General features: G+C 39.0%; 1 protein-coding gene across 1 annotated transcript in view; it reads right to left on the bottom strand.

The window, feature by feature from the left end:
* Corin (corin, serine peptidase) overlaps positions 1 to 26,098 on the bottom strand; it is a 270,666-nt gene that overhangs the window by 211,406 nt on the left and 33,162 nt on the right. The window contains exons 2-3 of the mRNA XM_048364609.1: positions 25,834 to 25,978; positions 17,213 to 17,419 (exon numbers count right to left, since the gene is read on the bottom strand). Coding sequence (XP_048220566.1) covers positions 17,213 to 17,419; positions 25,834 to 25,978 — 352 coding nt within the window. The remainder of the gene's footprint in view (positions 1 to 17,212; positions 17,420 to 25,833; positions 25,979 to 26,098) is intronic.

The raw sequence follows: 26,098 nt of genomic DNA, 5'->3' as shown, positions 1-26,098 counted from the left end.
TCTGTTTGGATTTCGAGGTCTTTAATCCATTTGGAATTGATTTTGGTGCAGGGTGATATATAAGGATCTAGTTTTAGTTTGTTGCATGTGTTGAACCAGTTTTGCCAGCACCATTTGTTAAAGAGGCTATCATTCTTCCAGACTATTTTTTAAGCTCCTTTATCAAAGATTAAGTAGGCGTAGTTCTGTGGGTTCATTTCTGGGTCTTCAATTCTGTTCCATTGGTCTTCAGGCCTGTTCCGGTGCCAATACCAAGCTGTTTTTATTACTATAGCTTTATAATACAGCTTGAAGTTGGGTATTGCAATTCCTCCAGCACTGTTCTTTCTGCTTAGGATTGCTTTTGCTATTTTGGTTCTTTTATTGTTCCATATGAATTTCTGGATTGCTTCCTCTATTTAATTAAAAAATGGTGTTGGGATATTAATGAGTATTGCATTGAATTTGTAGATAGCCTTTGGCAATATTGCTATTTTGACAATATTAATCCTCCCAATCCATAAGCGTGGGAGGTTTTTCCATTTCCTTAGTTCTGACTTAATTTTGTTTCTCATAGTTTTAAAGGTTTCATCATAGAGGTCTTTCACTTGTTTGGTTAAGGTTATTCCTAGGTATTTTATGTTTTTTTGAGGCTATTACAAAAGGAGTTGCTTTCCGGATTTCAGCCACGGTGTTCGGATCATTAGCATATAGAAAGGCCATTGATTTTTGAGGGCTTATTTTATATCCTGCAACTTTGCCAAAGCTTTGGATCATCTCTAGTAGCTTGGGAGTAGAGTCAATGGGGTTCTTTAGGTGTAGGATCATGTCGTCTGTGAAGAGAGAAAGTTTAACTTCATCTTTTCCTACTTGAATCCCCTTTATATTTTCTTCTTGCCTAATTGCTCTGCCTAGGAATTCTAGTACTATGTTGAAGAGAAGGGGAGAGAGCATACATCCCTGTATTGCTCCTGATTTTAAAGGAAATTGCTTTAGTTTTTCACCATTTAGAATTATACTTGCTGTTGGTTTATCATAGACTGCCTTTATTAAATTCAGGAGTGCTCCCTGGAATCCCAGCTTTTCCAGAGCTTTTAGCATAAATGGGTGCTGGATTTTATCGAATGCCTTTTCCCCATCCAGAAATATAACCATGTGGTTCTTTACCTTGCTCTGGTTGATATGGTGGATTACATTAATTGACTTGCCTATATTGAACCAACTTTGAATCCCTTGGATGAATCTAGTTTGATCATGGTGTATGATTTTTTGATGACCTGTTGAAGACAATTGGCCAGAATTTTGTTGAGAATTTTTGCATCTATGTTAATCAGTGAAATTGGTCTATAGTTCTCTTTCCGTGATGAGTCCTTGACTGGTTTTGGGATGAGGGTTATACTGGTTTCATAGAATGTGTCTGGTAGTGAACTTTCAATTTCATTGAAGAGTATGAGGAATATTGGTGTGAGGTCACTTTTGAAGGCCTTGTAGAATTCTGCTCTGAACCCATCTGGATCTGGGCTTTTCTTGGATGGGAGATAATTTATTGCCATTTCTATTTCAATGCTTGATATGGGTCTGTTCAGAAGGTATCATTTTTAATAATTTATTTATTAATTAAACAAAAAATTTTTGACAAGATGTTGTGCAAAAGGGGTACAGTTACATAGTAGGGCAGTGTGTGCATTTCTTGTGATATCTTACACCCTGTTTTTCTTTCCCTTCCCTAGGTCAGATAGACATATATACAATACACAATGTACCAAGAACCTATACAGTAGCCACGTGGCCTATGCCAAAGAAATTCACCTAGGACTTTAAATGTATTGTCGACAATAGACAATATGTTGACAATAGTCTTATATGAACACACATACATAGCTTTCGAACTATTGTGATCCACTGAGAGGTCAAATTTTTGACCTTTATATGTTGATTAGTTGTTTGGTTTTAGTTACATAATGTAGGGTCGCTGGCCCAAACCTGTGGGAAATACCATTTGACAAGAAGCTTTTGGTTTCACAGACCTTGTCTCTACTGTCTCCCCCTCCCCCAACCTTAACAGTCATATATCAGGGAGATCATGCCCCTTTGTTTTCTGTGTTCTAGGCTTATGTCGCTCAACATTATTTGCTCAAGTTCTGAACATTTCCTTGCGAATACTAATATTTCACCATTTCTAATTGCTATGCAGTATTCCATTGTGTATAGGTACCATGTATTTTGGATCCATTCATCTGTGGAGGGGCATCTGGGTTGTTTCCATATTTTGGCTATTGTGAATTGTGCCACGATAAACATGGAAGTGCAGATGTCTTTTTGATATCTTGGGACCTGTTGTTCAGGATAGATGCCTAGGTGTGGTATGGTTGGGTCATAGGGTAGGTCTATGTTAAGCTTTTTGAGGAACCTCCATACTGTTCTCCACAGTGGTTGTACTAATTTGCACTCCCACCAACAATGGAGAAGGGTTCCTCTTTCCCTGCACCCCCTCCAGCATTTGTTGTTGCCTGATTTCAGTGTATAGGCCATTCTAACTGGAGTGAGGTGGTACCTCAGGATTGATTTATTTGCATTTCCTTTACTTCCAGGGATGTTGAACATTTCATCATATGTTTCTTTGCCATTTTTATCTCTTCTCTTGTGACGTCTCTCTTTAGCTCCTTTGCCCATTTCCTAATTGGTTTACTGGGCTTGGAGGGGCTTAGTTTTTTCAGATCTCAGTAGACAGATATTAGCCTTTGTTTCTGTGCTGGTAAAGATCCTTTCCCATATGGTTGGCTGTCTTTCTAGTTTGGTGGCTATGTCCTTAGCTGTGCAGAAACTTTTTAATTTGTAGTAGTTCCATTTGTCGAGTCTCTCCCCTATTTGTTGTGCCCCTGGGACTCTATTCAGGAAGTTCCTTCCTGTGCCTATATGTTCTAGCGTCTTTCCTACTCTGCAGAAGGTATTATTTGACTCTTGAAGTTCATTTATCTTTCTATTTGTGAAGGCCATGAAATTCTCCATTAATTTTTTCTTTGCCTCCTCATGCTCTAGAATAATTGACTGAAGAGATTCCAACTTTTCATTTATCATTTTTATCAGTAGACTTTGTAGAGAATTTTGAGGGTTCTCTTCTATGTCTTTGATTGAGTGCTCTGCTTCCTGCTTGTTTTGAGTGGGAGATGAGACTCCATTGTTTGCCATCTTTCTTGTGTTTCTTCTGCCCATTTGGATTGGGAATGCCAATCTACAAGCATCTGTGAGCACCGTTTAAGACCCAAAGCAGACCTTACCAAGCTGTGTTGTGTAAATCTTAGAAGTTCACAATTATATACAGATCCCTTGTATACCTGTATATAAAATTAGATTTGATATTCCTAAAGAATACAATTTTGATATCACAACCAATCCTGAGCCCTGTATTCAGTAGTTACTTATTTACTGTTACAACCCTATGAGGAATTTTTGTTCTTATGTTAAGTTCTTTTTCGACTGGCTGCCTTTTTCTTAGAACCCCTTTGATTCACTTGGACTGAGAAGAGATACCCTCTATCCAATAACCAGGGGTCAGTGTAATCTGGAATTCTTGTAAGTAAATAAGGAGGGTAAGTTAGAGGTAGTAAAGACAATAGAGTAAAATGTATGGGTGTGTGTGATGATTTTGGTTTAGTTTCAGTGACGTGGAAATGTGGAGTAGAGTAGAATCAGTAGAAAGAACAAGGTTAAAATGATAGTCAATGGAGAGTTAGCAGAAAAGAGTGGAGGTGTTATTTGTAGGAAAGTAATTCTTTTTTTTTTTTTTTTTTGGCCAGTCCTGGGCCTTGGACTCAGCCTGAGCTGAGTGCTCAGTGCCTGAGCACTGTCCCTGGCTTCTTCCCGCTCAAGACTAGCACTCCGCCACTTGAGCCACAGCGCCGCTTCTGGCCGTTTTCTGTATATGTGGTGCTGGGGAATCGAACCTAGGGCCTCGTGTATCCGAGGCAGGCACTCTTGCCACTAGGCTATATCCCCAGCCCCTCGGAAAGTAATTCTTGAAGAAAGTGAATGTGAAGAGAGAAATAAAGAAAATATACTGGAAGACAAGAGCACAAAACAGAGAAAAAACTATTTGAAAAAAAAACACACCAGAAAAACAAGCAACCAAAAAAAAACTTGATAAAGCAAACAAATAAAAATGGAAAACAAAAAACCAACAATGTCTCATAAGTGAAAAAAAAAAGCTTAAAATGTTTGAAAAAATGGAGTCTTCCTTGTATTGTCTGCTGTCTATTTTGCTACTTGGCTGGTTTGGCTTGCTTTTGGTTTGCAGGGGGTGGACCTACTTTGACCCTCCCCCCCAAAAAAAGTGAAATCCTGGGGCTCTGTAGTTCACACAGCTTGCAGGTCGGACTTGGGTGTCTTCTGTAGATCGGGTATGTGAACAGTCTTGGGAACCATGGCTCCTCCCATTTGCTGTGGGGCTGATGCCTTTAATGCCTGGCTCTGAATAGGCTGTGGACTCAGCAGGGCAGGGCGCCTCTGGCCTGGTTTACCCAGCTGAGAGTTTCTTGCCTGGGGGAGGCTCCTCCCTTCTGGGCAGGGCGGCCTCCTGGGCGGAGCTGGCTATGGAATTCAGCTCTGTTTCAGGCTAGGAATTGGGCTTCCTCTGTGATGGGACCGTTTATCTGTCTCAGGAACTATTTGTGTTAGGGCTGACCTGAAAACTGGAGTAACTAAATATAAGTTTTTGTGTTAAAATTATAACAGCTTCTAAACTCTGGTGATGACTCCATGATAGAGGGCTGCACCCCCACCCGTGAGACTAGTTTCTTATAGTTTGACATTTAAAAATGTAGGGAGCACTTGTTCACCTCTGTACCTGGGTAACAACCATGGTAACGGACAGTAAAAAATGATCATAGTCATAGACTATAGAAATAAGCATAATAGTAGTAGAAATGTCAATATACAAACAGAAAAGTAAATTATGGAAACAATTCCATTTACAGTAGCCAAAAAAAAGAATAAAGTACCTAGGGATCAACTTAACCAAGGATATGACGGACCTATTTAATGAAAACTATAAAAATCTAATAAGGGAAATCAAAGAAGACACAAGGAGATGGAAAGACCTCCCATGCTCATGGGTAGGCAGAATCAATATAGTGAAAATGGCCATATTGCCCAAATTGTTATACAAATTCAATGCAATAACTATCAAAATCCCAGCCACATTCTTCACCGAAATAGAGAAACCAATCCGTAAATTCATATGGAGCAGCAAAAAACCTAGAATAGCCAAAGCAATTCTGGGCAAAAAAAAAAGCAGTGCAGGAGGTATCACAATACCAGACTTCAAGCTCTACTACAAGGTCATCATAACAAGAACAGCATGGTATTGGTATAAAAACAGATCGGAAGACCAATGGATTAGAATTGAAGACCCAGAAATAAAACCGCACTCTTACAGCCAACTGATATTCGACAAAGGAGCTAAAGACATACAAAGGAATAAACATAGCCTCTTCAACTACTGGTGCTGGAAGAACTGGGCAGCCATATGCAGAAAACTCAAAGTAGACCCAAGCCTATCACCATGCACCAAGATCAACTCAAAATGGATCAAGGACCTCAATATCAGACCTGAATCCTTGAAACTACTGAAGGACAGAGTAGGAAAGACATTAGAACTTATAGGCATAGGAAGGAGCTTCCTGAACAGAGTCCCAGGGGCACAACAAATAGGGGAAAGACTCGACAAATGGAACTACTACAAATTAAAAAGTTTTTGCACAGCTAAGGACATAGCCACCAAAATAGAAAGACAGCCAACGATATGGGAAAGGATATTTACCAGCATAGCAACAGACAAAGGCCTGATATCTGTCATCTACAGAGAACTCAAAAAACTAAGCCCCTCCAAGCCCAATAAACCTATTAGGAAATGGGCAAAGGAGCTAAAGAGAGACTTCACAAGAGAAGATATAAAAATGGCAAAGAAACACATGAGGAAAGGCTCAACCTCCCTGGTAGTAAAGGAAATGCAAATAAAAACAACCCTGAGATACCACCTCACCACAGTTAGAATGGCCCATACTCTGAACTCAGGCAACAACAAATTCTGGAGGGGGTGCGGGAAAAGAGGAACTCTTCTCCATTGTTGGTGGGAGTGCAAATTAGTACAACCACTGTGGAGAACACTATGGAGGTTTCTCAAAAAGCTCAATATAGACCTACCCTATGACCCAGCCATACCACACCTAGGCATCTATCCTAAATAGCAAAACCCAAGATATCAAAAAGGCATTTGTACCTCCATGTTTATCGCGGCACAATTCACAATAGCCAAAATATGGAAACAACCCAGATGCCCCTCCATAGACGAATGGATCCAATAAATATGGTACTTATACACAATGGAATACTACATAGCGATTAGGAATGGTGAAATATTGTTATTCGCAGGGAAATGGTCAGAACTTGAACAAATAATATTGAGCGAGACAAGCCTAGAACACAGAAAACAAAGGGGCATGATCTCCCTGATATATGACTGTTAACAAAGGGAGACGGAGAGACAGTAGAGACCAAGTCTGGGAAACCAAAAACTGCTTGTCAAATAGTATTCCCCACAGGACTGGGGCAGTGACCCAACAGTATGTAACTAAAACCAAACAATTACTCAACATATAAAGGTCAAAAATTGACCTCTCAGGGGAATACAATAGCTCAAAAGCTATGTATGTACATTCATATAAGACTACTGTCGACATATGGTCTAATATCAACATTACACTTAAAGCCCTAGGTGAACTTTCCTGGGTGTGGCCACGTGGCTACTGTATATGTTCGCGATACATTGTATATTGTATATATGTCTACCTGACCTAGAGAAGAGATAGAAAAACAGGACGTAAGATATCACAAGAAATGTATACACTGCCCTACTATGTAACTGTACCCTTTTTGTACAATAGCTTGTCAAAAAATTTGTGTTCAATTAATAAACAAATAAATTTTAAAAAAAAGTTCTTCTTCCTAAGGAAGCACTCTTGTGAATGAAGAAAAAATCTAACATATGCACTGGGCCTTGTACATGTCAATAAAAAAAAATGCCATGGTAACTGTTGGGTTGGTTTACTTATGATTGAGTACTGGATTGTTTTAGCCCACTCTAGCTTGCTTAGTGGTAATGGGAAAACATGGTCGCAATTGTTAAAATAAAGTTGGTATTAGGTCAGCCTGACCGCAATATTCTGCTTCTGTAAACGGCTTGCTTAACCCATTTGTGACTTGCTCTACCCCTTGCATCAGTGCTACATGACCATCTATTGTCAATTCCTGATACCGAAGCCAGTTCCCGATATCAAAGCCAGTTCCCGATATCAAAGCCAAAATAGATAATTGAAAGTGTAGATAGCCAATAGAAATAGGACAAGACTTGCTTGCTAAATGCCATCCAATAAAATATCTTCCAAGTTGGAAATACCCTGCCCCTGTTGTAATCACAATAAAAACCCTGACTATCTGAGGGTCGGGACTCTCAATCCAGATCCACTGTGTCGGTGATGGTTGGGAGTCCAGGCTCCAGCTTTCAATAAAGACTCTTGTTTGTTTGTATTGGTATCAGCTCCTTGGTGGTCTTTGGGGACCGGAAATCTGGCATAACATCTGTTCTCCCATCTGGTTGTTCTGTGCCGCTGGTAGTTGCTCACCACTTTCGGTTTTAATTTAGAAATTCTGGTGGGCAGGGCGGGGCCCCTCTGGCTGAGTTCATCTGAGTGTGTGAGCCGAGGCCCAGGACCAGTCTCCCGCCTGGACAGGGGTCGTTTTCCTGGGATGAACTTGTTCTCAGTTGTAGGCCCCTCTTGCCCTTTTCAAATATGGCCCCTTTGTCCTCGCTTTCCCAAGGCCCGCTTTAGTTCCAATCTGGTCTGACCCTATGCCAGTGTCAAAGATGGAGCTTTGCTCTGGCAGTGGAAGAAGGGCTACTTTCCAGATGCTGCTCTGTGGGCGTGAGTGAGAATGTCTTTTGTGGAGTACTCATGCTTTCTCTGCGATTTCAGCCCGTCCATGCTCAGCCTGCAATCTGTGTCTGTCTGCCGCCATCTGGAGGATTTCTCCCTGGTTGACACTGTGTGCTTTAGGTGCGTGGAGTGAGGGGCGCTGTGCAGGCACCGGCACAGACATGGTGGCGGGACCCCGAGCTCAAATCTGTGTTTTCCTGACAGCAAAGTTGATTTTTCTTTCCTGGCTAGAATCCCTATACTGTTATAACTTACTTGGGCTGTCTTTCTAGGAGTCAAAGTTTCTCTGGAGTGGTAAAACTGTGATGTCCAAGTGAGCTTAGCTGGGGCTCTGCTGCTCCTCCGCCATCTTCCCGGAAGTCTTCACCCCATAAGGATGTTTTTAGATTTGTTTGTCCTACTCAGTGAATGTGAAGGTGAGCTCTTTGTACACTGTCCTTTACGGTAGTTTGCAAAGAAAGTCATGCAGAGTTGACCTCAAACTTTCCTTTTGATAATATTTTTATTCAATCAGTTTTGCAATTTCCTAGATGACAGCTTTTATTACTGCTTTCCTCATGAAACTCCTTTTGTGACTCTCTTTTGACTTCACAGTTCCACTTCTGTCCTTCCATGTTACTTAGGCACCACAACACTCCTGGCATTGTGCTCAGCCCTTTCCCATACATTTGCTCATTTGCCCTCCCTCCAAGTTATTAGCTGGGTGTCACAGCTGAGGAAACAAGGTTAAATGTTTCTTCCAGGGTTCACACAGCTGAGAAATGACAATGCTGGGGTTTAACTCAAGTCATTCCACCCCAAGTCCAGGTTCCTTTCTACTAATAGCTTTCTGCCGGTGCCAACACTGTGTATAGTGACATCCTGTGCATTTACATCACTAAGATGCCCCCCTGCCCTGAGTTCCACAGAGGCAAGGAGCATATTACTCTCAGTTCATTGGAAAAAATTCATATTGATAACTATGTGCCGGGCACTGCTCTAACAACAAAGGAAAGAACACTTGTGATCAAGTGGAGGGAGAAGGGTAAGACAACAAATGAAGAAACATGAATAAATACATACATGAGATACCTAGATTTGCTCTTAGTGTTTGCAAAGAACAAAAGATATGTTTCTTTAAGGTAGATGTGTATCATAATAAGCCTGTTCTCATTAGGACTGGACTATGAACTATTAGTTTTATAAAGGCTATCAAAATCAGAATGGATTTTGTGTCAACTTTCACCATCAATCAGTCAATTGAGCAATCCAGAAGGTCTTGAAGAAGAATTGTCATGTATGATTGTCTTGCAAGAGCAACTATCACAAGAGACTGAAAACCACAGCTATGTATAAGGACCAGTATAACCGTATATTACCACACTGGTAGGAGGACCTCTATGCATCTCTTTCTTTAATCTTGAGATGATATCACCCTTGATACAGATCCTTGTAATTAAGGGTTATTGCTGCAAAATAGGCAATATAGTCTTCATTTCCACTTAAAAACCTTTCCATGGCCTCAGTTTCTTTGAATACACTCATGGCCCATGATGTCAAGCATAGTCCCATTACAGTTCTCTGCCAGTCACAAACCTAAGTCATCTTTTGGAGTACTTCTGATTGATATGTAAGTTGACTGTATTCTAAGTAAATTATTCTTTTAACAACCATACCAGGGCTCAATACTCAAACAGCAACAATGTTATAAAATTCACATGCAAGTTGACCCTGCCTTGATTTTTTTGTTGTCATATTTACACTCAGATATTTTGCTGGGTGCATTTCATCTTCCTGGTTCCTCTCTCTCTCTCTCTCTCTCTCTCTCTCTCTCTCTCTCTCTCTCTCTCTCATTTTTTAGGGCCTGGGCACTCTCTGTGAGCTTCTTTTGCTCAGGGCTAGCACTCTTCCACTTGACCCACAGTGCTACTTCTGGCTTTTTCTGTTTATGTGGTACTGAGGAATCAAACCCAGGGCTTCATGCATCCTAGGCAAACAGTCTACTACTGAGCCATATTCCTAGTAAGTAGGGTTCCTCTTATTATACTGAAGTTTTCCTCATTTCATGTATACCAAGGATGTATAATCACCCAATAGGAACATCAAAGAAAAGCAATTCCCTCCCTCCTTGTCACTAGATTAATCATAGGAGTTAAACTATCTCAAGGGGATCAGAGCCACCACAGAGGGCTGACTCTCAGAACTAACATTTTCAGAGCACAGTCATGGCATCCCACTTAAGCTGTTTCTCCATCTCTTCATCACATCATGGTGTTTTATTCTCATCACAGCATTGGCACTAATTAATACAGCTGTACTTTAAGTGAAATGGAATTATGACTATTACTAGAATCCAAAATGATTCACTAAAATGTAATGGGTGAATAGTATTTCATATAATCCTGAATAGTCACACAGAAGGAAGGTGCTCAAGAGATCTGTTATATAGTAGCCATAATTAATAACAATATATTACATATCTTGAAAACAGATCTAAGTAATATTATGGTTTTTTCCCCTCATATCAGTCAGTACCTTGCACTGGAGGGGGTGTGGGGGGGTGCAGAATGGGTTACAAATCTTCCCCAAGGGACCAGTTAGACAAGGAATGCTTAGTGTCTGTTACTCCAGGCTATATCATAAAGTTGATCTAGATCATAAGTGTATCAGCCAAGTAAAATAGTGATGGTCATTCTCTGTAATTCATATAAAAAGAAATAGTTCACCAGAATGACCTGTTATAAAGCACCTTGTGTGTTGGTATCAATAATGCACTAGACTTCACATTTCAGTTACAATGAAGACTTCATGGTGTGTTTTTTGCCATAGTAAAACAGAGGACATAAAGTGACAATCTTTTTACTGTTTTCAGATAAACCTATTGGTATCTTCCATAATGGCCTGACACACACCATTCCTATAAGATGAAGGTTCTTTTGAGGAAGAAAGTATAAAATTTATAGACTGCCAACTTCTTGAGATGACTGAATTCCCATGATACCTAGAATACCAAGGTCAGCCTTCCATAGGCTGTGGATAATACTGAAAAGTAATGGCTCTATTTATTTATTCCAATTTTTCTAAAATGTAAGAATGTAGCAGTGTCATTAAAAATGGAAACTCAACAATCAGTCTTTGAAGTTAAAATACATTTTTAAAATATTAAATACAACTTGATGATTTTTAGAGGAATGGTGTAACTGTTATACATTAAAACTCTGAATTAACAAAACATGTTTTAAAAACCAAAAGAATGAGCTGGGCACCAGTGGCTCATTTGGTGAAGAATTTATAAAAGAACAAGTCTAAATTCATGACCTTATATTTCTAGGCAGACACTCTACCACTTGCATCACAGTCCTCAGCCCTTTCTTCAAAAATCCATCTTTAACAGGTTTGTTGTGTTATCGAATATTCATATGAAGTATTCCAATCATACTCAGCCCCTTGAATACTCTCCTTTACTACATGACCCCCCTCACTGGTTGTAATATGCTGTGTAAGTCCAGATTCTACATATACAGGGAACATGTGATATTTGTCAAGACCAACCTGACATAACTGAAGAAGAAATGAACTCTGTTTTAACACTGAGAGTCCTTCATACCCACTTTCCATAACAGAAGAATACTAAAACAATAAACCATACAATTCCATTCTCCTGTATACAACCACAGAGAACTAGAAACTTATGTCCACATAAAAACTTAGTCATAAGCAGCTACAATAGTATTATTCACAACATCTAAAAAGGAAAGGAGCTGAAAAATAAACAGGGGCTAGAGGCATGGTTCAACTGGTAGTGTGTCAGCCATGCAAGCACAAGATCCTGAGTTCAAACCTTAGTACTGGCAAAAAAAAAAAAAAAAAAGTACACCACTCGTCAATGGGTAAGTCAATTGCTGAAATAGTATTTTCAATATAATATATAATTACATAATATATTATATAAATATATGTTGGTGAAATCTTATTCAACACTAAGCAGGATGAAGTCTTTAAAAAAAAATACTAGATCATGAATGTACTCTCCAAACATTATATTGCAGATACAAGGGATCATATGTTATATGATGGACCCTTCTAAAAGATTCATTTTAGGATAACCCATAGAAACAGAAAATAGGCTAGTTTAGGCCAAGAGCTTCAAAAAAATGCTAATAGGAAGCAATGGCAATAACAATTATCCTTACAGCAATAAAGAATCTAAAATTGGCTAGTATTGATGGTTTTCTAATGAATACACTCAAAACGCCTGAATTGTACCCACCAAAAGGATTGGTTTTATGGTAAATGACTTAGCATGTGAATTGTATCTTCAAAAAAGAAGGGTGTTTTTTTTTTTTTAAGTGAATGAATTCAAAGGATGCTGCTTTTTCACCTGAAATAGAAGGTTTGGGGGCTGGTTATGAAAGAAGTGATAACAACAACACTCCAAGCTTTCAGCACAACAATCCACTCAGTTGTCAGTCTAACACTTAGTCAGATATGCAGGCTATTTCAGTGTGAACCATTTTCTCTGCAATCCAGAATCTCGTGATTGGCCAGAAATGCCTGCCCCCCACTTTCATAAATGTTCAACATATGCTTAAATATTTATGAAATACAAAAAGAAAATGGTGAAAATTAAAAGATAGGCACAGAATGCATCCTAGAAAAACCTCTTGCTGAAACACAGAAGTAAAGTTTTCTGTGGGCCCTTTCCTTTCCCACATTGCACTTAAATCACGACGAACAAAACTCTAGAAGTAACATATGTCACACAAATCCTATTTTACATTCAGATAGTTCAAATGTACCATATAATAAGGCTACATGGTGCATTTCAGTGAAAACTTTACAAACTGCAGTATTCTCTGCTTTAGTGTGAGTCTAAGGACACAAGAAGGAAGTATCATAGAGGAAGATCATTTCCTGCTTTGGGCAGGAATTCAATCTGTGCATTACAACTCAAGAAATGTAGGTATGATAAAATGTTCAACCGTTGTATTTGGGGACTGGATCATACTTTAATAGCTTTTACATATGCCAGGAACTTATAATATCAATTGAAGAATACTAATAAAAGGTAGAATGGTAAAAGTCAGATTTCCTGTTACATGTTAATTTAAAAATAAGACTCTAAAGGACACTTTAAAGTTGGTTCAATAAAAGGTAAGTGAAGCCAGATGCTGGTGGCTCACACCTGTAATCCTAGCTACTCACGAGACTGAGATCTGAGGATTACAGTTCAAAGCTAACCCAGGAAGGAAAGTCGGTGAGACTCTTATCTCCAATAAACTACTTAGAAAAAACTGAAAGTGGTGCTGAAGTGATAGAGAGCTAGCTTTGAACACAAAGAGGTCAAGGACAGCACCCAGGCTCTGAATTCAAGCTCCAAGACTGACAAAAAAGGAAAAAAAGAAAAGCAAGTGGTAGAAGCATGATCAAGCACCACTAACGAAACTGATAAATTATATATTAATTTATTTGAAGGCTAGCCACTGATGACTCAATCCTATAATCTTAAATACTCAGGAGATTGAGATCTAAGGACCTCAATTTGAAGCCAGCCACAGTAGGCAAATCCAAAAAAACTCTTATATCTCATTAACCAACAAAAATCCAGAAATAGGAGTGTGGCTCCAATGATAAAGCACCAATCTTGAGCAAAACAGCTAAGTGAGAACAAAGCCCTGAGTTCAAGTCCCAGTACTAGCCCATGTGCACACACATTTGAACACACACATACACACATTTAGTGACTGTATTTTACTTATTTAATTCATTCAATTAATTTTATTGAAGCATTGACTCTATAGTAGTATTTTTCAAATAAAACACTTTCTACTCTCTAAGAACTTAAATTTTGAAAAAAAATAACTTAAAGTTTGTTTAGAAATACTCTAAGTATTTCAAATACATCAACAAAACTAAATAAGGAAAGTTGAAGTTCTTGAAAAAGCATTATCCAGCTGGGAACTGGTGGCTCACACCTGTAATCCTAGCCATTCAGGAGACTGAGATCTGAATATCACAGTTAAAACCCAGCCCAGGCAGGAATGTCCACTAGACTGTTATCTCCCATTAACCACCAAAAAGCCATAAGTGGAGCTGTGGTCTGAATGATAGAATGTTAGCCTTGAGCAGAAAAGCTCAGGAACAGCACCCAAGTCCTGAATTCAAGCCCCAGGACTGGCACACAAAAATAAATAAATAAGTTAATAAATAAAAAGCATAGCACTGTCCTGAGATCTAAGACCCAATTTCAGGTCTAACCATTACTAAGCCAATAATATTGTTGGATATGTCAACTCAATATTATAGCTAAAAGAATAAAGTACTATTATTCCCTACGAATTTCATCAGCTGAAAGATCACAGAGAAAACATTCAAACATGCTACCTGTTTTGGGGTTAGAAATGTTACAGAGTTTGAGGGAGGGATCCCCCGTCCCTCCAAGAGTCCACCACTCAGAGACAGTCTCAAGCAAAATGATGGATTTATTGGGGAAGCAAAAAGCAAGCTGACTGGCCAGGGACACAGCAGACTCAGGAGCTGCCACCATGATCATGAGCAGTCCTCAAATTGGAGTTTATAAAGGTAAAAGCATAGCACAGATGTAGGGGGCTTAACGCAGGGGGTAGAGCATGCAATAAGTTCACAGATGTAGGAGGTTGACACAGGGGGTAGAGCACACAACAAAGCAAGCGTGACACAGATATAGGAAGTTGACACGGAGGTAGAGAAAATAACAACAAGTTAAGCAGGCCATTTACAGAAACAGAATTTTGGGATAAGGTTGACCTAATCTACTCTCCCTAACATTTCCTACCATGTTTCCCTAGTCAAGATGGAGTCAGCCCTACAACACTACCAAAAGTTCTGTGACCCACAGGCTAGCTCTCTTACTAGGATACATGAAATATTATCAAATCTATTTCAGTAAATGATTTCTATTGATATTGTTGACAATAGTCTGTCTGGGAATCTGTCTAGGCAGACTGTAAAGCTTTTGTTGCCAAGAACATTAACAGTGTAGAATGGCACACACTCAAAGGTTTTGGCCTTTCTCCATTTCATCATTTAATTTCACCTGGATTTCCTCTACATGTCACATTATGATCAGATTCTCAAGCACCATTCCAGCCACAGGAAAAGAAAATGAGTCAAACAGACTTTTATCAAACTTCCAAATGGAGCAACAGTTCCCATATGTTTCTTTACTTCAGGGCATGTATTTGTCAACCTTATTTAAACCTTAGAATTTAGGAGACTTTCAACTACAGGAAAACATGGTAAGAGGAAACAACAGTTGCTGTAATTACAGCCACATTAACCAGGCTGTTTTTTTTTGTAATTACTTCTGTAGTTCTGATGGAAAACACTGCCCTTAAGAATAATGAAGTACTCAAGATGCAACCAAAATATACAACCACAAAATTAAACTCATGAGGAAAATAAATTTCACCTTGTCTTGTCTTCAGTTTTACTCTCAGGTAATGAACATGGTTCTATATGAATCACACGTGAGCACTAAGCTTAAGAAACAATTAGGACTCATGGGTCTAGATGAAATTAAGACAGCCTGCCTTTCTGAGCTGAAACAAAACAAAATGAGCAAAAGTAAAATCAAACCAGAATAATCCTTCTTTCCCTCAAATACTAGTAGGTCTATACCAAGATAGCTAAAATTCAACTTAATCTTTCCCTTCTTGGCTCAGAATAAAAATAAATATGCTGTTCCAAATGTAAACTATAATATACCTTTGCAGGATTTTGAGAATGAGGGAAGAAAGAAAGTGATCAATGGGTGGGTTTTGTCTCATTTCCAAGCACATTTCCATTAGCTTTAATTGTACCCAAGCTGAGATATCCTGGCATTTTTCACCCAAACCTACCCCTAGCAAGCCCTCTGGAAGCTGAGTGACTTGAACTAAAGCTCTCAGAACTGTCTAGGATGACCATATTCCAGAGTGTGACTTCTGCTACTGTGGTATTGACACTGTGGCCACACTCTCAGCCTTCCTCTGTCTTCTGGCTCTTTCTCCAACAATGAATAAATCCTGCCTCTAATCTTCATGCAGAAGAGTTCTACATAAGACATGTTCTCAAGGTATGATTATTTGTTAGCAAAATAAATTTATATATACTAAAAAAGAAGGATAACATGAAATGCAACATGGGGAAGGCCCAGAAACAAATCAAAGGCTAGTGCCCATTAAATCACTGTTTTGAAAACTAACAAATGTTCTAGCTGCATGCTAGTGGCTCATTCTTGTAATCCTAGGTATTCTGGAAGCAGAGCTATGACTCTAGTGGTAGAGAAGTGGCCTTGAGTGAAAAAGCTTAAAGACAGGTCTCTGGCCCTCAGTTCAAGCCCTAGTAACAACACAGAGAAATAAAAAAAAATGGAAGGAAGGAGAGAAGAAAAGAAGGAAGGAAGGAAGGAAGGAAGGAAGGAAGGAAGGAAGGAAGGAAGGAAGGAAGGAAGGAAGGAAGGAAGGAAGAAAATAGGCTCTAGTACCTGCATGATACTATATATGTTAGCTGAACAACTAACAAATGATTTTAACAAAATGAGTATCAGGAAGCTGAAATATGTTTGGAGGGCTAGTGGGAGAAAGACAGATGAATGGAAAAGAGAATGGTAGAAGAATATAGTCATCATACTCAATGTATGCGTGTGACAGTGGAAGGGAAGGGAGCATGATGGAAAGGGTATCTTGAATCTCAATGCACTGTATAAATAAATGAACATGTTTAATTGTAACCCCCTTGTACAATGATTTAATTTTTTAATAAGTAAGTTTTATTTCAAGAAAAGCTGTATGATCACAGGCTGGCACTGATAATAAAATGTATGAAATATTACGAAATCCATTGAAAGAAATTATTTTCATTAATGTTGATAGTATCTTGAGCTTCTATCTGGACAGCAAGAAACCAACACAAATAAATAACTTACTACTCATTTAATCATCTCCAAATCAGCAACTTCAAAACAGAAGCACCACTTTTCATATTGGAGCAATCAGCATACATTTTTATATCTCAGCAATATTGAATAAAATTGACATATTTTCATTTCTAACTCTGTCTCTCTGGGCCAGCTGACCTGCCACTATTTTGTTTAAGAAAAGGCATTGGGCCAAGCTTTCCAGAAGACCAGAATTCCATGTGTGTGATCAATAATTGTGACATCAAAGCACCAGCTGCCACAATGGGTCTCTTGGCATTGAACAGAAGTTATTGACACTCATGTTCAGCACCAGCAGACTTACTTGTATCTCTGTGTTGCTGGCCCCCAGAGAGAGAAGCATCCATAGACATGGCTTGGCTGGGTTGAGTGGGAAATGGAGTCATTAGGAGACGTAGTGTGCTCTCATTGTAAGTTGTATTGATGAGAATGCTACCAGACACTTGGACTTCACCATCGGTGACCAGAGGTTCACTGGAATTTGATTTATAATAGGCCTTTCTTAATGTTCCTAAAAGCCAAAAAGAAAATAAGCTTTTAAGTATTACTAGAATTATTTATTCTTTAAAAAATATTAATAAAATGGTATAGCTACTTTTCCCTTTGTCAATCTACCCAGGCAAACACAAAGACTAAGATGGCAGCTGTCACATATACTTCCTTCCTAAGGACAGTTGTTAATTCTCTCAGGAGGGTTCCCTGGTGCCCAAAATATGTAGAGCAATTCTACTTCACCTGAGATTCTCCCTTAAATAAATGTTAGAGAATCTTACAGTATCTCATTTCTTCTCTCTCTCTCTCTCTCTCTCTCTCTCTCTCTCTCTCTCTCTCTCTCTCTCTCTCTCTCTGTGTGTGTGTGGGGGGGTGTCCTGGGGCTTGAACTCAGGGCCTGGGTACTGTCCCTGAAGTTTGGCATTTTTTGTATGTTTGTTTGTTCTGTGCTCAAGGCTAGCATTCTACCACTGAAACCATAGCTCTGCTTTTGGATTTTTGCTGGTTTATTGGAGATGAGTCCCTGGGCTGGATTTGAACCATGATCCTCAGCTCTCAGCCTCCTGAATAGCTAGGATTACAGGTATGAACCAATGACTCATGGCAACTTTGTCACTTTCTAATATCCACTCATCTTGTAGGTTCTAGGACCCAGGACACAGACTCAGTGTGGCTCTGTATTGTATCAGCCACCATCAGACACAACTGTTTGGGTTTGTTTGCAGCCCTATTATTTCCTTATAATTTCCATTAAATTTCAGGAAACTATGTATAACCTATAACTGATCATATTCAAGCTCAAATATTTACCACAATTTCTATTATAGAAACTAAAAAATGTAAAATCTTAATGCAGCACACAATAAAGGAAGAAAGTAAATTACTTTCATCTTTGATCAAACAGAATTATATGAAGTAAGGAAGTCTTTAAGATTATTGACTTTCTTGAGGCCCATGCATTGACAGAATAAAGGAACAAATTCAAGATAACCAAGAATCACCTAGCTTTGTCTTGATACAGAAACTTTTAGAAACACTCAAAGAGATCATGTATTTTTAACTTAGTCAAAATAGGCACTAACCTACTTCCTGAATATATCACTGTAGTTGAGCATGTCAAAAAAAATAAATGAGGGCTGGGGATATGGCCTAGTGGCAAGAGTGCCTGCCTCGTATACATGAGGCCCTGGGTTTGATTCCCCAGCACCACATATACAGAAAATGGCCAGAAGTGGCGCTGTGGCTCAAGTGGCAGAGTGCTAGCCTTGAGCAAGAAGAAGCCAGGGACAGTGCTCAGGCCCTGAGTCCAAGCCCCAGGACTGGCCAAAAAAAAAAAAATAATAATAAAATAAATAAATGAAAGTGATATGGATCCATCCATAGAAGTGCCTAAGGAAATTTTTTTTTCTTAAAACAATTATAATGAATGCTCTGATTAGCTCTTACTTTTATAAATAGTCTTTTGGACCATTAAAAAAGAAATATAAATAAGATGTTTAATATTGGTCTATGGAAAAAATTTCTCTACATGTGTTTGACACTTGGCAAACATTAATTCCAAAATAGAAAAGCAGCTGTTTTCTAGATAACTAAGGTCAACATTGTGTGTGTGTGTGTGTGTGTGTGTCTGTGTGTCTGTGTGTCTGTGTCTGTCTGTGTGTGCCAGTCCTAGGGTTTGAACTCATGATCTGGGCACTGTAGTTGAGCATTTTTTCCCCTCAATGCTAGCACTCTACCATTTGGGCTACAGCTCCATCACTTCCGTTTTGTTGTTGTTGTTGTTCTTGGTGGATAATTGAACATAAGAGTCTCACAGACTTCCCTGCCTGGCTGTCTTTGAATCTCTATCCTCAGATCTCAGCTTACTAAGTAGCTAAGGATTACAAGAGTGAGCCACCAGTACCTGGTTTAAGGTCATCACTTTTATCTACTAAAGGATTCTAGATAAAATGCTGGGACATAAAAAACTAGTTCATAACATAAGACATAGGTAATTTCTCTTCAAACTGTGTGATCATAATTCATAAAATATCCATATTCAGTACAGTCAGTGAAATTAAGCAATTCTTTCATTATTTTTGATTTGTGAGCATTAGCATTTATCTCACATTAAAATTCAATGTGCAATCAGCTTGAATAAATGAAATCTATTTCATTTGTGCAAATAATTTACTAATTGATCACATATATTTTCCTTTCATTTTCACAGATATGTTATTTCTGCTAATAAAGCTAACTAATAGTAATCCCTGGAGTGAAACTCAGAGGCAGAGAATTTTCCTAGCATATAGGAGGGGGAGGGATGCCACATTTTAAAATCATGTTAAAATACATAAAACAAAGTTTGAGTGACAAGATCTGGGTAATCTTGGTGAGAAGGACTTATGGTAAGAAAAAAAAAGAGGGAGGAGGTGAGGCTGACCAAAGCAAGGGAACTGAAGTTGTGTTGAAACACAGTTCAGCAAGGCTGGAGTGGGACTTGAGACTTTGAATTCATTCTCAGTTGATGTCCAGTTGATGCTCCCTGCTGCCCATGGCTCCTGCCTGCTCTGAATACAGAGCACTAGAGGACCATTTCAAAAAGCCTGACATATAAGGCATCATGTCAGGCCTGAAGAGTTTAAGGAAATACACTCCTATGTTTGAGAACCCTTGGTGGATGAATCTCCACCAGAGTTATTACAAGTAATTAAAAGAATTTGAAGGTTTACACAAGCAATACAGAATCAGGTGATGGGAAAAAATCATAGGGAATCTTACTTTTTTTTTGGTTTGAGTGAATTGGGACCTGGTAAGCATTCCACTTTAAAATAATACTCAAAATATGTTAAGTTACAAAGTTAGGAGTCTTCTAACTCCAAAATCTTGTTAAAGCCACAAACTGCTAAGAAATCTTCCAGGAGCAAATCTGGCTTAAGGTTGAAGATCTCAGGCTCATCTAAAATTTTAGTAGGAACAAAGTTGTTGTTTTTGTTGTTGTTCTTGTTTTGCCAGTCCTGAGACTTGGTCAGCCTGGGCACTGTCCCTAAGCATCTATTGCTCAAGGCTAGCACTCTACCACTTTGAGCCACAGCATCACTTCCAGTTTTCTAGTATTTAGTTGGAGATAAGCATCTCACAGGGACTTTTCTGCCTGGGCTGTCTTTGAACTGTAATTGTCATATCTCAACCTCCTGAGTAGCTAGGATTACAAGTGTGAGTCAATGGCACCTGGCTGAAAAAAATTATTTTTTGAGGAAGAATATTTCTTGAATTCAAGAGAAATAGACCATGTACCATCTTTACTCTGCACTACTGAATTTTTCTTTGTTCTTCATGACAACTATAAAATAAAGAAGTAGCATGTGGACTTGTTATAGTATTGTGAAAACCAGAAAAATAACCTGAGGCCCTTCTTCATATGTGCATGGCTAAAACAAACATGATTTAGGATGTGGATGAGCAGAAAGCCCTTCAAAAGCAAGTCTTTAACAGCCCAGAGGGAGGTAGGGGGGACATTAGCAGCATCCTAAGGAGACTTCTGGATATTAGCCTTGGTGAAATTAAGTTTGAGAGGAACAATAGCTGAAAACATGAGTTCAGACCCTACCCTACCACTTCTTCCATCCATTTCAAACCATTCTCTCCATAGAACCACCAAACACGCTTTCTTTCTAATACTGCAAATTCAGAGCCTCAGGCTTGTGAGGCAAATACTCTGCCCCTTGAGCTTTGCTTCAGTCTCTTTATTTTTCAGATAAGGTTAGCTATAGATAGATAGATAGATAGATAGATAGATAGATAGATAGATAGATAGATAGATAGACAGACAGTCACACACAGACTGTCAGACTGACAGAAACATAGACAGCCTATGCTAGCCTATACCTGGTTACTAATTACAATAATGTCTTGTTTTTTTTGCCAGCCCTGTCCTAAGAACCATTATTTTCCTGGTTTTCTCCACTTTCCAAGTGGCTGTAATTTCAACTGAGTCACCAAAATCTGGCTTTATTTGTATGCCAATCATAAAATTAATTAATTAATGCCCCAATCAGACTATGTCTTATGCTTACTCCAACATCCCCACTATGAATTTTATATTTAAAATTTTCCTTCTGGGAAGCTGCCCTTACCTTAGACTGGGTCCAGTCACCTATCATCAGATCTGTTAGTACTTCATCTCTTTCCTCATAGCAATGTGATCCCTTCCCTTAAACCCCTCACCCTCCCTACGATGGGAAAACCCTGATGTGGGCTTTATTGAATTTGGTGGGTAGCCCACATGATAAAGCACTCAATACTGGTGAAGGAGTGAGCAGCATCAATTCAGAGCTCCAGTTCTGCTTCTTTTAGATAGTTCTCAAATATTTGCCAGTTATTCATTGGACAAAGAGTTAATATCCAGAATACATAACTCAAAGAAGAGCTTAAAAGAACAAATGATCAATTAATAAGTGGGCAAATAAAAACAAGTGCTTTACTTTCTAATAAACTTTATAATTTACAAAAATATTTTCACGTGGCTGGGGATATGGCCTAGTGGCTAGAGTGCTTGCCTCGTATACATGAGGCCCTAGGTTCGATTCCCCAGCACCACATATACAGAAAATGGCCAGAAGTGGCGCTGTGGCTCAAGTGGCAGAGTGCTAGCCTTGAGCAAGAAGAAGCCAGGGACAGTGCTCAGGCCCTGAGTCCAAGCCCCAGGACTGGCCAAAAAAAAAAAAAAAAAGATTTTCACAACTAATGTTTCTCCCCTTTCATACAAATTCTATTTTCCCTCTCCCAGAGAAGGTAAAGCACCCAATGTAAAGTCTCATGGTCAGGAAAAGAAAAACCCAGACCCTCAGCCTAGGTGTCTAGAGCCAGTATGCCTATTCCTCCTTGTCATCTGCCCACAAGGGTCACTCTATCAACAAAAAAGTAAAACCCTAGGAATAATGCACCTTCTTTTAATTTTCATTTCAGCTTCTTTCAAAACCCAAGTCATTATTTTAGAGTCCACATATTTGAATCCATATGGACAATTCAAGTTTCTGCCAAGTTTAGAAATAGAAAAGTAAGCTAAAGTTTTGCTCTACCCATTGAGGGTTTGAGTAATAAACAACCTGCTGCTCATCCCCTGCTTAGAAAAAGACTCAAAGAAGTTGAGCTCCCAGCTTCAGAAATATTTCTGCAATGTGAACTTCACGTATGAGGCAAACCAACACAGACAAAATTAGACACACACTGCCTCTGTATTTGGGAAAAGAAGGTTTTAATTATTTTTTCCTAATCAATAATCATCCTGTCATTGCCACTTTGCCTTTGAAACTGGAGCTGCTGCTGGTTGTACACAATTGACATCCAGGGTTCCCTCCACAGCCCTCATCTACCCCAAAATGGAACATTTTTAAAGGCAAATCGATTGAGTAAGGTTTTGTCCACAAAGCTACAAAGTGGTTGTACTGCTGATTACAACAATAAATATCTCAGGCAAAAAAAACAGGAAATGTTCATTTGAGGAGATATGACTTCCATGTGACTATAGCAAATCATTTGGTGAAGAATTTATAAAAGAAGGAGGGGAGAGGAGAAGGGAAAGGAGGAGGAGGAAGAGGAAAAAGGAGAAAGAGAAGGGGAAGGAGAGGAGGAGGAAGAGGAAGAAGATGGCAAGTGCCTGTGGCTCATGCCTATAATTCTAGTTACTCAGGAGGATGAGATCTAAGGATCACAGTTTGAAGGCAGCCTAGTAGGAAAAGTCCCTGAGACCCTTATCTCCAATTAGCTGCCAGAAAACCAGAAGTGGAGCTGTGTTCAAGTGGGTAGAGTGCTAGCCTTGAGCACAAAAGAGCCCAGAGCCAGAGCCCAGGCTCTGAGCTCAAGCTCCATGACCAACCTACCAAAAAAATAACAAAACAAAGAAAAGAAAAAGATTTTTAGAGGTGGCATCAATAAACATACTTAGTATTCATAAACTGCTTGGTGAATGGCCACTTCTTTGTATAACTACGTAAGATAATTAAAATGCAATTAATTTTTTAATTAAAAATAAAGTTAATTAAAAAAAGACTTTTGAAAATGTCTGGAGAAATTCTTACTTTCTGAAAGCTGTCTGCATTCAGGAGTAATTACAAGTTGGGAGTTTCTATAATCCTATTATACATAAGTAACATAAAATTCTGCTCTTGGCTTATAATCAAGAGGAGAAAAATATACATATGGACACACACAAAAAAATTCATCCATGAATATTTATAGCAAGATAACAGATAACTCATAATGACTTAACAAAAATAACCCGAATGTCTATCAGTGGTTGAATGGATACATATGAACCTTAAAAACATGCTAAATAAGTAAGCGAAGCCCATTACAAATCCACATCTTTCTATATATGGAAACACAGAGGGACAGAAGGGAGATCGGCAGCTGCTGGAGAGGAGATGGGGGGAGGGCTCAGGAGCTCAAGGGCACAGGGTTTCTTTTTGAAAATGGACTCACACCAACTATGTAACACTTGCCCTTTGTGACCATACAAGACAGTGAACTATACAGTTAAAGTGGTAAAAATTGTGAAGTACTAAATTATATCTCAAAAACTAGGGAAGTGGAAGGGAATATCAAAATTGAGAGACAAAGGATAAAAAGACAAACAATTCCAAAAGCAATACTTGCAAAACCATTTGGTGTAAAACAACTGAACAACTCATAGGGGGAGAGGAAAAGGGGAAGGGGGAGGGGGAATGAGGGAGGAGGAAACAAATTGTACAAGAAATGTACCCAAGGCCTAACATATGAAACTGTAACCTCTCTGTACATCACTTTGACAATAAATACATACAAAAATGAAAAAAAATAAAAGAAATAACCATAACACACAAAACAAGTGATATTTGGTTTAATTTAATAATAAATAAAAAGTAACTCACTTAAACACACTGAGTGAGTAGCATCCTTCCTCAGTACTGAGGCCCATGAAATGAGTTTTTAATTTATATTAGCCTAAGGCCTGGAATAAGCAACCAGACCTACTCCAGTGCATAGGAGTCATTGAAAACCAGTTTTTAAAAAGACAATGGTAGGATAAGGAAGCTCCTACCAGAGAGATCTTTCCAAGATAAACTAGACATAATACTAAAAAAGCAATTACTGAGAAGCATGGAGAGAGAAGAAAGGCAGGCAAATCTGGAGGAGAGTTGACTCTTGGAAGGAAGAAGAGTGGAAGCCACAGCTAACAGCTCAAAGGGAGAAATGATTCAGTCTCTACTAGAAACTTCCCTTCCTTCACATGGAGGCCCTTCTGACATCTTAGTTGGTCACCCTCAGATATGCAGTGTTTTTCCTTCCTTGGTTTCTTAAATTTGTTTTTGTGCCAGTCCTCTGACTTGAACTCAGGGTCTGGATGCTGTCCCTGAGCTTCCTTTGCTCAAGATTAGTGCTCTACCACTTGAGCCATGGCTCTACTTCCTGCATTTTGGCTGGTTTATTAAAGATAAGAATCTCATGCACTTCCCTGGGCTGGCTTTGAATCACCATCCTCAAATCTCAGCCTCCTGAGTATCTAGGATTTCCTTGGTTTATAACAAATCCATTATTTCCAGAATCTTTTTCTTCTCTGATCCTTTTCCCTACATCTCTTACTCCTCCCTTCTTTGCCCACCCCTTCAACCCTAGCATCATCCAGAGTTGTGACCTCAGCCTTGAATCAATGTCATTTTATTTCACAGTACATTGACTCCTGCTCCAACAGCCACAAACACCCCACATCCTCAAGGCTCCTGTCTTAGCTCCCCTCTGGATGTCTCCAGCTACCAATAAGTGATAAGTCAAATATTATATGTTAGTCACTATTTACTTTAAATGCCCTTAGAAGGAAGTATGTTGTAATTCTTAAATCTGCCTTTTATTTGGGCAAGTCTGCACCCCTGGATACATTCAACATAAGTGTACTTGAACTATAACTGGCAAATCCTGCTATTCATAATTGTCCTCCATTATCTCTCTTAGAAACAAAACCTCCAATGTGTCCTTCATCTGCCCATAGCCAACTCGTTCACATTAACTTCCCATCTTAGCAGTTGGCACCAAAATCAACCTGGAAACCTAACTAGGAAACCCAGGAGACAACCTTGATCTTTTCTCCTTCATCACCTCCATACCTGATCATCTTTTCCTTTCAAACTATGAGTGCTTAAGCAAAAAGACTTTAACTGTCCTTGAGTTTTGCAAGATGTTCAATGTGCCTTCCATGTAGCAATCACTCTTGAAATTGTTTTAATTAATCAATCTCTGAATTGATATGAATAAAGATGACTAGTTATGTGATTCCCATGGTTGGTACTGCAGATTTTTGTCAGTCCTCAGATAATCGTATTGCTTTACATCTTTGGGTTAACTAAATGCTATCATCGAAATCACCATTATAAATAGATCAGCTTTTAATTTTGGCTTCCTTGTTCTTGACTCACTCACCTACAAAGGAGAGCAGGATGGCCAGCAGCACGATGAGCGCACAGATGCAGGGGAGGAGCACCAACAGCAGGAAGCGGTGAAGGTTAGCTGTGGCCATCTTCTGAGAGCAGCTGTCACCCATAGTCCTGTCATCAGCTCCAAAGACCTACCGTCAGAGAGCGAAAAGAAGCATGATTTTAATATTACAAACCATGTCGATGCATAGTATCACATGTTAGATCCCACATTCTGGAGAGCAGCCTTCCTAGGAGATTTTACTGTGTGT

This window comes from Perognathus longimembris, chromosome 16, assembly GCF_023159225.1.
Source record: "Perognathus longimembris pacificus isolate PPM17 chromosome 16, ASM2315922v1, whole genome shotgun sequence".
Classification (NCBI taxonomy): domain Eukaryota; kingdom Metazoa; phylum Chordata; class Mammalia; order Rodentia; family Heteromyidae; genus Perognathus; species Perognathus longimembris.
The sequence above is the reverse complement of the archived record's forward strand: the minus strand, read 5'-3'. Positions and strand labels throughout refer to the sequence as shown.